At 47.0% G+C, this 13,659-nt stretch overlaps 1 protein-coding gene and 1 non-coding gene across 9 annotated transcripts in view; one reads left to right on the forward strand and one right to left on the reverse strand.

Annotated features, from left to right (window-relative positions):
* Grip (Glutamate receptor interacting protein) overlaps nt 1-13,659 on the reverse strand; it is a 121,904-nt gene that overhangs the window by 19,098 nt on the left and 89,147 nt on the right. For all 8 annotated transcript variants that reach the window (XM_077640354.1, XM_077640352.1, XM_077640353.1 and 5 more), the window contains exons 2-7: nt 8,550-8,633; nt 7,541-7,612; nt 7,369-7,432; nt 3,844-3,989; nt 1,855-2,017; nt 621-766 (exon numbers count right to left, since the gene is read on the reverse strand). In XM_077640354.1, coding sequence (XP_077496480.1) covers nt 621-766; nt 1,855-2,017; nt 3,844-3,989; nt 7,369-7,432; nt 7,541-7,612; nt 8,550-8,633 — 675 coding nt within the window. The remainder of the gene's footprint in view (nt 1-620; nt 767-1,854; nt 2,018-3,843; nt 3,990-7,368; nt 7,433-7,540; nt 7,613-8,549; nt 8,634-13,659) is intronic.
* TRNAA-AGC (transfer RNA alanine (anticodon AGC)) lies at nt 13,455-13,527 on the forward strand. The gene has a single exon. It is a non-coding gene; the product is annotated as a tRNA-Ala (tRNA).

The raw sequence follows: 13,659 nt of genomic DNA on the forward strand, positions 1-13,659 counted from the left end.
GCTGTTAGAGTTGGTAGTTGAAGCTAGATAGTTAGTTGGTGTTTCTTGTTTTCTTTTATTAAATATCAAAAGTTGCCTTTTTTTAGTGTTGGTGAGCTTCAGTTTCTCATGGGGAAGTAATCAGCCAAAATCCTTCGAAGTTGTGCCTATAGCTTTGAAAAATTTGTGCAACTTTTCTGAATTTTCATAGATGAGAAATTTGTCTTGGTTATACAGTGAGATAATGTTTGATCAAGAACTTGGCGCTAAGACAGCATACAAAAGCCAAGGACAGGACAGGTCCTACTACTTTTTGCTAACATAGCAAGGACTGTTATTCCCTTGTTACGAGTTGAATCTGCTTTGAATGATTGCCCTGAATGAATGTCTAGATTTGTGTGCATACAAGCTTGTTGTAATGGCTTTGGCCTGTCATGAGAGAGGAATTGAATCAACCATGTAAAGCAAATCAGTGGTCCTATGTCCAAAGTTATGCTTAACCTAGAGTACCTTAGGTATTCTAGGGTAATGTACTAGGTTCTCAGATGCAAGTTATTTTAGATATATAAAGCTGGTAAGCAGGAAATGGAAACCCTATCAAAAAGGCTGCAGGGCAGTACTAATGGTTAACTGGTACTTACCCATAACCGAGACATCATATTCTATAGTGAGCAGAGCCTGCTTCTCAACCTGCTTCAGGACAGCCATTGCTTCGTTGAGGGAAGCATTGTTGAGGTTGATGTTGTCGACTGCTAGAAGACGGTCCCCTGCTTTGATTGTGCCCTCTCTGAAAGATTTCCAAAGAGTACCCAGAGCAAGTTTGCTTACAACTTTCTCGCTTTTTTTTCCTGCTGTATTTGTAGAGGTTAATAGAAGCTGGTGTATTGATCAAAGTCAGTGATTCAAAAAAATTTAAGCTTGTGGAATTAACCTTAAAAATATGCTTAATTAAAAGCATAGCTTCTTTCTGTAAATAGTGTGAGCATCGCAGTATGCAGGGGTTCATAATCTTGGAATCATAGTACTCTATTTTCCAGTTTTATCTAAGAAATAGCTACATTCTGAAGTCCCTAGATGACATATACTTATTTAAAAAATAAATGCAGCACTAGCCAGCACCTTTTTAATGTGCCAGTACAGATACTTTTTATTTGTGCACAATTGTATCAGCTCTATGCATAATTTTAACCTCTGTTTGGCTCACTTTTTGAATCATTCTTGTTACCCACTCTGTCCTCCCCAGTCATCCATTGCACAGCATGGTAGCTGTACAGGAAAAAACAACTTGTGACTGAAATTGTGCAAGTTTTTTTTTTTTTTGCCATTAGCGTATATACTATTTTCCCAAAGCTGTATAGGTGCCTGTGCAGTCTTTCACACATGCGGACATATGCGTGCACAGGTCTTTCCATAAGGGGTGGCCAAAGTTCATGGTAGCTCCCATTCGTGTCTTCTGGGCAATATTGTAAAAAATTTGTGCCCCCCCTTTCCCCCTCTGCCCGTGCCTATGCATGCAGGTAATTTGATGAGTAACAGTAGTATCTATGCTCTGTGCTGCTATTTTTTTTAAACTTCAGATGGTGTGAAAAGATTAGTCCTTATCGTTGTCCTCAACATGCTGGGAGCAGCACAGCAAGGACCACTGTCGCAAGCAGAGTAGCATGTGCACACGGTACGAAGACTTAACTGCCATTCATGTCATCATCTCCATATTGTTTCAAGCTGTTCCTTCCATGACGTGGGGATTCAATTGGCTGTTTGTTTCAGTATCTGCTGGCTGCATAGTGCTGCAATTAACTCAGGTTGGAGCAGAATTTTGAGGCTCGCATCTGGCAGAAGAGAGCCTGCTCTTCTATGACAGGAGTGACTCCCTACCTGTCAGCAGGAGCTCCTGGCCGCACGTGAGTGATTGTCAGGGGACGGCATTTGAGTTTCTCGGGACAGGTGCCCCCACGAATGAGGAAGCCGAAGCTTCCATTTTCCTTCTCGAGCTTGACTTGGATGACTTTGGGGCAGACGCACATGGACATTTCTGCAGCTGTATGGACGTACACACAGGACATCAGGAAGAGCATGCGTGTTTCTAAGTTGACGCAAGCTAGGAAGCTTGCTTGTCAACATCAAGAGAAAAAGGGTACTGCTCTTTGAACATTTGAACAGAGTGGTTCACTCATTCATTCACAGATGACAGGAAAGCTCATTTAGGTAAAGTTCTGTGATTGACCCTCTAGATTGTTACAGGTGTACTAACTTTCAGCTTAATGACCTCTTGCAATCAACTGCTTGAAGTTATAGGTTGTCTGCAAATTGACTACATATATTGCATCTGACTGCAGCTCCTCGACTTCAGTTGTCTCTGCTTGGCATCCATTGTTGCTTAACAGATAAATGGGTACAGCCGAGCCCACTTATATTGGCTGCAGTTATAACGAACTCTCGCTTCTTACGAAGGTGATGGTCGGGCCACCGTAAAACATATATGGACAATGGCAGTGCGTCACAAAGAGTTGCACCACTCTGTTGGAGCCAATGAGGAGGAGCCGTAAACTCGCCAGCGCTATCAAAAAGCTCACTGTTTCCGCGAGCACAAAAACGGGAGTGTCTCTCGCCCCCATGGCACATAGCCCCCTCTTCTCTTCAAAAGAACATGGCGACGCAAAAAAGCAATGAAAAGATTCGGCATTGAAACCGCAGATAACCGCTGGTCAAACGCACGTCAGCAGGCTGTAAGGTCGGTTGCATGAGTGTGTGCCGGCCGGGCAAAAGCATCTAAAATGGGAGAAGTTTGGAGGGCATGAGATGGGTGCAGCGTCGAAAGCGAAATTACTGTGCATGGTCGGCGATCGATGAATGACAGCGATGTGAGGAGTTTGCCATTCACATAGTATGCCATGCTGTCCCAGCCGGTCATGTGGCATGCCTAATCACCTGTCCATTTTCTGCACTAGCTTTCTTGCTACATCCATGCAACTTTGTTGAAGACCATAGGCTCCAAGGTTGCTTTACCGTCAAAGTCCAAGGGCTGCAGTCCCACCGTGTATGGCTACTGTATGCCGACTCCTTTACTTCAATTGCGAAAAGAAATGCTTTCGACAAGAGGTGTACGAATAGTACCTTTATGGTGAGAACAGTTTTGCACCGAAATGATCAGACGCATCTGGACTTTGCGTCGTTGATGCACAGCTGGTTGGACGTAATGTCGCCTGAGGTGACTACGTTGGTGCGTATGATGTCACTGACATCAAGCAGACATTGAACAAGCCATTGTACGTGAAGTACAAGCACTCTTTGACTGCCAGCAATCAGCGAAGCTACCAGCAGTCGCTGTGAATACATTGTAATCGTTTATATCGCAATCCCAAACCAGCCCATTGACTGCAGGAGTCTCTTTGAGGTGTACATGACCGCGCTGGAGAGCTTGGAAAGCACCAATATAGAATATGTGACGTCATTTCTCTCCGGCCAATGAGCAAATTTTATGACCGATGATGCATTTTGGCCCCAATCGGGCTTATATTTAATGCTGTTGCATTAAAATTGGGTACGATATTTAGAATGTCACCCTTTATCTATATACAGGCAACTGTGTAATGCACTGGAGCACACACATTTAAATGGTGACTTTGTAAACTGGCTTTTTCGGACATTTGAAATCATTGGAAGGGAGTGAATTTTGCAGTGGCAAAGCTGTGAAAAATTTCGAAGGAACACGGTTATCTTTTGTTTGTAACATTTCTTCCATCCACATGCTTTGAGCTTGCGAAACTCTGGAGACATTTTAAGGCCCCAATGCCTGCATTGAAAAAATTGCTGTTTTTTGCAAGTTCATGCTGGTGTTTAACCAGCAATGAAGAGGCCACTTACCTGTGCTCGGAATCTCATACTCAACGTCGAGCACAACCTTGTCGCCGGCATTTTTGAGCAAGTTGACAATCTCGTCGTGCTTGAGCTTGCTAGTCCGGATTCCGTTCACAGCTACAATGTGGTCGCCGATAGCCAGGGCATCACACCTGCCAAAGTCACAAAAGGCAATGAAAGACTCCTTGTAATGCTTGTAAATGAGACAAGTCCGGCTTTCATGGACAACGGTTTGAATTGCAAGGCAACTGTGGAATATTGTAAAATAGTGTGATGAACATATTAGTGGGAGTTATCTAACCTTCCGATGCGCAGAAAATCTCGCTTTTAAAGTTTGTCCTGCACTCGCGCCAAGTAGTTAAGACTGCCATAGGAAACAAATGGGGGCCGTTTTTGACATAGCAGAAAACTACAACCGTTCCGAAGAAGGATCTGCGGATAGTATATTGACTGTTATGGTACAGTCTTACTATATGCGAAAAAAATGCGTTCATAAGCAACTTTCCATTGGAAAAATGTTGTTAGTGGCTATTTATTAATGAAAACAATAGTGGAAGGAAAAGATGTTGCTAACCGCGGCATCTGCCATCGAACCCTGCAGCACCTGAGCTGCGGCTAGCGTGAGCAAAAAGACAGGGAGAGAACTTGTCCATAATTTCTGGGTACCTAGCTGCTTTTCTTTGTTACATTCGCAAAGGCAAACTTAAAAATGCATATCGACTAAGCCCTGATTGAGAACCAGCAAGAAACGTAACGAATTATACATCAGTCGGAGGCGAATTCCTCGTGCTGATCCACGTGCGCTAGTGTCTTGTGCGCCACTAAAAAGGAGAAAAAATCTCAGGCAAAAAGGTGGAGTCCATGCTCTAAGTAACAAGTGTTTCTAACGGGAGCATTCTCCATTTCTAGAGTGCCTAGACAACGTGGTAGCGCCTGGCTAGTCGGATTAAGTAAAACGAAATAAATTGACTCGACGACAGCTGGAGCTTTTGAAGTTGATGCAGCTGCCACGTTAACATTCATCAGTTTTTGGGTAGCTTTAATTCTGATTTAAGTCACTTCTTAATAAAAGCAACATTTTTGCTAGCTTGGAATGCGAATGTGTATCAGTCTATCACGACATATAGGTTTCCATTTAATAGACACATTTAGCATACCGTGCTATCGTTACCGTAATACCGGGAGCCTACCCACCGCCGCTACGCATGCACCGATTGGTGCCGATGCGTCAGGCGCGTGCGCATCTGCCGGGTAGCTGGCGCCGGCAAAGCGCTCTGCGCATGCGTACCAACGACGCACGGGCGCCCGGTACTACAGTAACTGTAGCACGGTGCATGGTGTGCTAGATGTGCCTAACGTACGTTTAACACCGCATGTGGCATAAATGTGGATGCTATTTTCTCGCTAAAAACACTGCAAAGCAGGCGCGCAGAACCCTATGATAATCCAGTCTTCTAAAACTTTGGGCGGAAAACTAAACTTTCATGACTGGCCCCTGTATTGCAGAAATTTCGCTTCCGGCTATCGTCCATAGGGTGCCTCGATGCAGCGTTCACCTGGTATTCCTGTATATGCTCCCGCAGGGAGCAGAGTTGCGCGTCTGTTTTCCCTTGCCGCTGCGAACGCCATTCGCCGAGAGGCGATCACATGATTTGCGTGACGTAAAGTGTTCAACTTTCCGCGGCGAAGCTGACCTTACAGGCGAAGTTCCGAGCGACCCCTCGTCAGCTCGACGCCTCATGTGACCCCACGCTGTCGGTTACATTTCGAAAATTTTCCGTGCACACCTGTGGCGTCAGGTTTGGTGTTCTACTGTGGTAGTGAGGGACGCTGTTGTCAGTTATGACTGGGTGCAGTGCAGCAAACTGCAGCAACCACACTGGAAACAGCAAATTAAGCGTTTTACAAAGTGCTATTTGGGAGGTCGGCGGCTGAAATGCGTCGGCGATTGAAGTGGCTTTTGAGAATGGGCCGCGTTAAGCGCGACCAAATATTATAATTTAATAACTCAGATGAAAAGATAATGCTTTTTAATAAAACTTAGGTACGCTAATAATATCAACAAGAAAGAGTACTTGCAAGGTCCTTTAAAAATTCGTCATTTCACTGCAGTTAGAAACGGGTACATACATCTAGTTAAACTTTTTAGGCAAGCAATTGAGTTTGAAATTTTTTCGCTACGTCAGACTCGCCTGTTCAATGCATTGGTATTGTTTTAGTCTGTCTGCCTGCAACAAGATGCACAATCATTTTAACGTGGTTCTAGGGAGGTGCGTTTTCATATTTTTCGTGCGTAACTAGCACAGAGCACGCGGCAGTTCTAGTTGTAAAAAAGTAATTCTTCGCTATACTCTTTTTTTTTTCTTAAGACGAGCACGCAGGAAGACAAGACGGGACAGACGCTGTCCCATCCGAAACAGGACTGCTTTTTCATCTGAAATTACTTGCTCAGAACAAAAACAAAAAAACTCGCAGGTCGTCACTACTATTTTTCGTCAATTTGTCATGACTACAATTTGCTGTTAACGTATGGCGATATTTTTTTAAATTGTATGCACGCCCTCGGCAAATTGCAGATTAGTTTTTGATGTTACGTTTAAAAAATTGGTATCAATTGCAATTTCTACGCAAATAAAAAACAAGCCCAAGCGCTCTACACAGCGAGCGCATGAACGCAGCCCCTGTGCGCACGAGCGATGGCTTTCACGCACAGCTTGGAACATGATGGCAGACCTTCGCGCAACTCTGCTCCCTGCGGGAGCATATACAGGAACACTAGGTTCAGCTCCTAAGGAGCGCTGCTTCGAGACACTACTCGTTGCGATAGATGGGCTTTAAAGTCGCAAAACCGCAGCGCCTGGCTGCTTCGAAAACCACTAGGAGGGGCGGTTCGCGCAGCCCTTTCTCGCCTCGTGCACTTCTCCTCCTCGCAACGCTGTTCGTGACCGAACCCGAGTCAAGAATCACGAACGAACGATTTTACCACGCGTATCATTTTCATATACTTGACAACGCTAAAGGTGCCCCAGCCCGAATGCTTCCACAGCAGGTATACCACAGCGCCCACCAAAGGAGCTTCGACGTGATAGTGATTCCGAAAGAGGTTCCAAAGCTGTTACTGAAACGTGCCCAGAGGAGTTCCAACAACTGTCACTGCACGACATTCGACGTAACACGCAGGGAGTCCCGAATTATTGTCGTTCATTGCATAATGCAACACACCGAACACCTTTATTGCTTTCTACTACGCGACTCGCTCGTCGCCAAAAGCACCTATAGCCAGCTCCCTTCGAGGGCGCCATCCACTGCTTCGATCTCGTAGACTTTCGTCCAGTGGGTGAAATCACCTCCGGAGCACGCCCTCAGAATCCTCCCCTTACAAAGTTAGCAGCCGTGGAGGTTGGTGGAACTTCCAGTACTCTCACGCCGTTAGAGGATGACTTCGCAGTTAATCCACGCAGAGCGTGGACTTTTGGGGTGCATCTATTATATAGAACGGTGAACCAACTGAGCTGAGCTAGAGTTGCTTACCTGTGCGCTATGCTGCCAGGTCGAAGAGACTCTACTTTAGGACGGGTGCCCTTGTCGATGCCACCTGCCGTGGATTCAAATAGCGCTCATGTCATTCATTGTATGTAGAGCCATTGTATACATGCTTGAACACCCCATCCCTCCTTTTCTCTTTTCTTTCGGGAACACTTACCGGAAATGATGAGGCCCAGGGTGGATCCTTCCCTCTTGACTAGTTCCACGGTCGAGGTCCCTCGCTTGTCCTCTGCAAAGCAGGAAAGGCAGATCCGTGTTTACAAGCGAAGATTGCCGGCATGTATAGCATATTTTCCCCATTGATTTAGACATGCACCCAAGCCGTCGCGGTGGCTAAGTGGTTATGGGGCTCAGCTGCTGGCCCGAAAGACGCGGGTTCGACCCCTGCCGCGGCGGTCGCATTTTGATGGAGGCGAAATTCTAGAGGCCTGTGCACTGTGCGATGTTAGTGCACGTTCAAGAACCACAGCTGCATGGTCGAAATTTCCGGAGCCCTACACTACGGCGTATCTCATAGCCTGAGTCACTTTGGGACGTTAAACTCCCATAAATCATTAACTTAGACACGCCTCAACTCAGAGCAGCAACCTGCCACTCTGCCGGCCATGCTTGTATGGAACTTAAAGAAGAAAATACCAGCCAAAAAAAGATGAACACACCAGGAGAGAACAACACAGGACAACGGCTGGTCCGTTGTCCTGTGTTGTCCTGTGTTCTCTCCTGGTGTGTTCGTCTTTTTTGGCTGGTATTTTCTTCTTTAACATGCCATACCAACAGGCCCACCATTCTGCCCCGCTTTGTATGGAACTTGTTTGGCGACAAGCTCATCCCTTCCTTCCCTAATTTTCGTGACACCGCTTTTTTGAAGTATACTTCTGCTATTCCATGTGCTCGAGGGTGGCGCAGTGGTGGTACGCTAAAGAAATTATAGCTAAATGCGTTCCCGCGGCGGGCCGCCATTTCTTTAGGTAGTGAATTGTCGCAGATGTGTAGTAAGTACAAGAAAAGTGGTGGACAGCTGGAGTACGTTACATTTAAAATTTAAGCTTGCTAGATTGTGATTGTGGGGCTGATGCGCATTTGAAGGCACTGGAATTCCGCATCGAAAGCGCTGCTGTCGCTGATCGTTGGATCCTGGTAACAAGACTGCTGTATCTTGCACGTACCATTGATGAAGCTGAGCCTTTTGGTCAACGTGAGCGAAACATCTTCCAGGGCCTCGGTACGACGGCGGTAGGCCACGTCCTCACCTGCACATCGGACACGGGGAGAGGGAGAGGGAAGAAATAAAAGGACGTGGTTAACCGCGGGAGTGTGCGCAGTTCTAGTTTGACACCTGCTAAGACATTTATATGGCGCAGTTTCGTACGGCATCATCGCAACAGTTTCAAGAAGCAATTGAGATTATGAGAGTAGGCCTCACTTGGGGGAAGATTCCGTATCTTGCTCCGGCTGATCAAATAACGGTCTGATACGGTCGAGCGTAGTATAGGAAACAAAACGACATCACAAAGCCGTGATGTTTCGGCATCACGTGCTACAGCGGAAGCCACCAGTCGCGCTCAAGCTCCATAACTTCACACCTCACCTTATGGCGCTCGGTTGCTGACGCGAAGGACGCGGGTTCGATCCCGGCTGCGGCCGTTGCATTTCGAGGGAAGTGAAATTCTAGAGGCCCGTGTAATGTGCGATGTCAGTGCACATTAAAGATCCCCAGGTGGTCGAAATTTCCGGAGCCCTTCACTACGGCATCCTTCATAGCCTGAGCCGCTTTCGGACGTTAAACCACATAAACCAGGGACGTGTCTTCACGAGGCACTAAGGAGGCTACGAATACTACGTCCGTGCCAAAACTTTGTGCTTGTCTGCGAAGACGCATAAATCTGCGCATTGCTCGGTCTCTGTTCGACCATGTCTACTGTAGCTGCAAAACGTGCAGCAAAGTTGTGGGGGCAGCTACACATTGCTTTTATGAGCAGTAGGCTGCACAATTCCTAGTTATGCGATGCTTCAGCCCCTTTAAAGAAGCCTGAGAAGATGGTGCTGTAAACATAGAGAAGCTGCCGTCTCCTTTCAGGAACTGGCGAGCGAAAGTTTTGCGTTGTCAGCGGTGTTCGTGACAGGTAACGATAGAGGGGCTTTAGTGGCAGGTCATGGCCTACAACAGCCGGCGCCTTCGCTGCCCAAACGAGTGCCGAGGCTCCCGGCTGGGCTTCGTTATGGACGCTGACAGCTCGCAACGTGCACGCAAGCTGCGAAAACAGTGCCCGCCGCGCTGGCCCGGATTAACCGGGACCTTCCGCCTCGGTCTGTTGGGTGCCGGGGCCAATTAAACGAGGAAAAACATTTCCAGGCACCGCGCAGGGCGTGCAACATCCCCCGCTTAGCGCGGTTTTTTCCTGGGCTGACGTGTTTGCCCTGTACAAAAGTGGAAGGAGTTCAGCGCCACAGGCTGGTGCACATGAGGAGCGAGCGGATAGTCTATTTCAGTGATAAGCTCAGTCTTTCTTGCTTGATGTATTATACTATGTCGTATTCTGATATTTTCACGGCGAACATGCTCGATTCTGCGTGCATCGTCTGCTCAATCAAATCGGCATGAGACGATGTTGGTCACCTGAGCCCAAGGTTGTGGGTTCGAGTTTCTTTCAGCTTAGTTCAAGAAAACGAAGCATGACGAAGAGACAGAGAGAGAGCACATAGCGTTGCGTTCTCGTTTTTGTTGTTGGCCTCTTCTGAAATAGCACGTATGCATCGTTGTTTTTTTTTTTTTTAATAACGACACGTGTTGCGTCGCTAAATGCGATGTGTAAAATGCTCCTCTCTGCTACCCAGCATTGCTTGTTTGTGCAGCAACTGAACGCATGACGTGGCAGTTAATGGTTCCTATTCTCTAATAACGATGCAGTACTTGTTTTATTCAGCCAGGATTAATTAGAGACCTGCATCATCTGCAGCGACTAAGAGTCAAATCAAGCAGCATACACAGCAGTTCATCTTGTCCATCTCGCTTCCTCTCGGTAAGCGACCACTGAACTTCTTTCAAGTGTCTGTGCAAGACTCATTGCAGTGTATGCTGCTTGTTTGGCTTTCTGTCGCAGCAGACGATGCGCATTTTCAATTATTTCTGACTGAATCAGACTGTGCTAGGCAAGTAATATTCTATTAAAGAAAAGGGGGCCATTAAATAGTCACGTCATGCGTTAAACTGCAACATGAATAAGCAAGCGGTGTAGCCGAGAGAAGCATTTCACACGTTTCATTTATTTGCACGCTACGTTATCAATAATAATAATAAAAAAAGATGCTGCCACCTTGTGGAAGACGTTGAAGTAGCGAGCGTTAACTGTTTTGTTTACTAGAATTGATATGAATGAGATTAAAGTGAGGTACAGCAATGGAAATACGAATTTGACATCTTGGACTTATAAGTGATGTCACCAATTTGATATATCAGTGATGTCACCAGTCAATCACCAATTCGATATATTAATGACGTCGTCAATCAATCCCCAATTGGGTTGCTATATCAATTTACTATGGGGGCCGCCATCTTGAATTCCTCGGAATATCACGCCGAAAGGAGGTGATAGCAGACCCCAATAAATCGAGAAACGTGATGAGTAAGAGCTAACGCTCTTAAAACCGGAAGGATGCTACGTCACACATCAGGCAGGATTTGGTGATGCATTGTCCGCACTGCCACTGACAGTGTATTGCACGTGGACAATGGGCGCTATTGTCTCGGAAGCGCTCGTCCGCATGGTGTATGTATACAGTCACTGCTCGTATTTTGCGCAAATTGAAGAAAACAGACACACATCGCGCGCCGGCGTGTGTTCCGCCGCGGAATGGAGCGTTCGTCTCTGTGGACATGCGGCGCCTTGTTGGCTGCCGCCCCCGCGACTGGGCGTCGGTTATTCCTGTCCCCGCTGCTGCAAGGAAGAGCTGGGCCGCTTCCTTTCCTCTCATCGACGCTGTGTACGCAGTGTCCCGGTGGGCGTGGCTGCCGCGTTTATTCTGGTGCGTCCCCTGTCAACGGGAGCGCAGCTGTGGGGCAGCTATTTCCTGGAATTATAAAGGGCTTTTACGCGACAGCGTATACAGCTTGTTCGGCCGAAAAGCCGTCGGCGTATAGTCGGCACCGCGTGTCGGAAATAATCGGGAGCTGCGTAAAAAAAAAAAAATCGTACCATGCCAACCGTTTGCGGCAGAATGTTCCGGATGGTGTCATACGATTCAACGTTTCGTGCAGCATAAACATACCAGTTAGGTTAGAGCCTAGCTCGCGGCAGGGACTCGAATCGGCGACCTACAGTCGGGGGCTGCGTAAAAAACATCGTATCACGGTAGCTTGTGGTTCTAGTGATTGATTGGTGTGTGATAGGCGATGACGACTTAGTGAAATCATTGTACTTAAATATTAATGAAATGAAAAAATGGAAAAAAGGAGGTTAAAAGGTGTCAAAATGCCCAGATCGAAAAGCCGATGCTTGATGATGCTAATTAAGAAAATTTAGACTGTGTAAGTGATCAATTAATAACTTTAAACGTTTGAAAAAACAAAACAAAAATGCATTCAAAGGTGTCAAACTGCTCAGAACGGAAAGCCTAACCCACTACGCTATCGCGTCATACCATCAAGGCGGAGCTTAGGTGTTCTCTCCAATTTTCTTTTTATTGTTTTGTTGCCGTCTCTCCAGTGCAGGAATGTATGTCTACACTCGCGGTTTCTTGTCCAAGCCCAGGCTGGTATATAATAATAAAAACGCTTAGGTGATCCTCACTCGACCGTTGGAAAGCGTTAGCTGCCAAACGTTCCTTATATCCGAGGTATTAACACACTATGTTCGTTATATCTGAGATTTACACACTAAGTTCGTTATATCCGGGTATTCTGAGTCCGTTCGTAGCCCGTTGAGCAGGTTACCACCTGACACTGGCTGCTGACAGACGACGCTCACCGTATCTGCTTGCACTTGCCCTTCTAATGCTAACGCGTGCAAATGCAAGCGGTCTTAGCTGAGTGCATGAGCGCGTAAACAGGACACGTTATGCATGCCTTCCAGGTGAGTTTTCGTTAGAACAAAGCCAGTTAACTCGTGCTGGGCAGCCGAACGCTACAGCCTCGATCTGAAAACTGAAAAACGGTCATCTGGAGCGGAAAGCCGTCGTGCACTGCCACACTCCAGATTTGATTGAGTGCGCGAGCACTAAAACGCGCAGTAGTCACGTTTCACTAGTGTTTCTTCGAAACACGTGTTTGTTCGAAGTGGCGCATCGCTTAACCGCTGCACCACTGCGCCAGCAGTGGTATGAGGACCCCCAGGGATCTATGAAAGTAAAGTATAGAGAATGGCCGATTCCGCATATTAGCCCATTAACGCTGTCGCCTTATACCCTTCATCCGATTTTGCCGGTCTTTGAAGCCTGCTTGACCTTGGAAACCAAACCTCGAACCAAAACCGAAGTGAAAACCCAAGTGCTCGAGCACCCAATTCGCATTTGGCCTAACCACACTAAATCGTCCGTGATGATTTTTTTTTTTTTCTGAGGAAGTGAAAGGCGCAGTAACGGTCTCACTTTTCGAGGGACACCTTATAGCAATGAAGGAAGGGATGAAGGAGAGACTGAAAGAAGACAAAAAGAAGCGAAGTAATTATGCAGTGATTCTGCAGGAATTAATTTCCACCACATTGGATTCGTTGACGCGCGCTGACATCGCGCAGCACACGGTCATCTTTTGCGTCTCCAGCGAAACGTAGCCGCCTCGGCTGCGATTCGATCGCGCATCCTAGAGCTCAGCAGCCCGAGGCTAATTGTCGCTCGGAAGACAGCTCGGGCGATCCGGTTGAGTATATCTGTTCATGATGTGGATGAAGCCATCTTTGATCACTGTCTGCCTGTCGGAGCCGATCGGCTACGCGGGCAATCCTCGTTCCTCAGGGTCTAGCCAGCCGCTTTAGCGGTGACCAGAAACGGTGTCGAAGGGGCGAGCGTTTTGTTCCCCTCTCCCGTTCGATCTCATTCACCGTTTTAAATTTCCTTCGACTGCGCAGTGTTCCTCGTCCGGGGGTGTAGCTCAGATGGTAGAGCGCTCGCTTAGCATGCGAGAGGTACTGGGATCGATACCCAGCACCTCCAGTGACATTTTTTTTTCCCCGAGGCACGGCGCGGAATATTTGAATTGCGGAAACTGGGTAATATGATACTACCTCCCCCCCCCCTCCCCACTCACCCTGGCCCCTTTAAAATCCGTGGGCCAAGATGTGACCT

This window comes from Amblyomma americanum, chromosome 10 (assembly GCF_052857255.1).
Source record: "Amblyomma americanum isolate KBUSLIRL-KWMA chromosome 10, ASM5285725v1, whole genome shotgun sequence".
In the NCBI taxonomy this organism is placed as follows: Eukaryota; Metazoa; Arthropoda; class Arachnida; order Ixodida; family Ixodidae; genus Amblyomma; species Amblyomma americanum.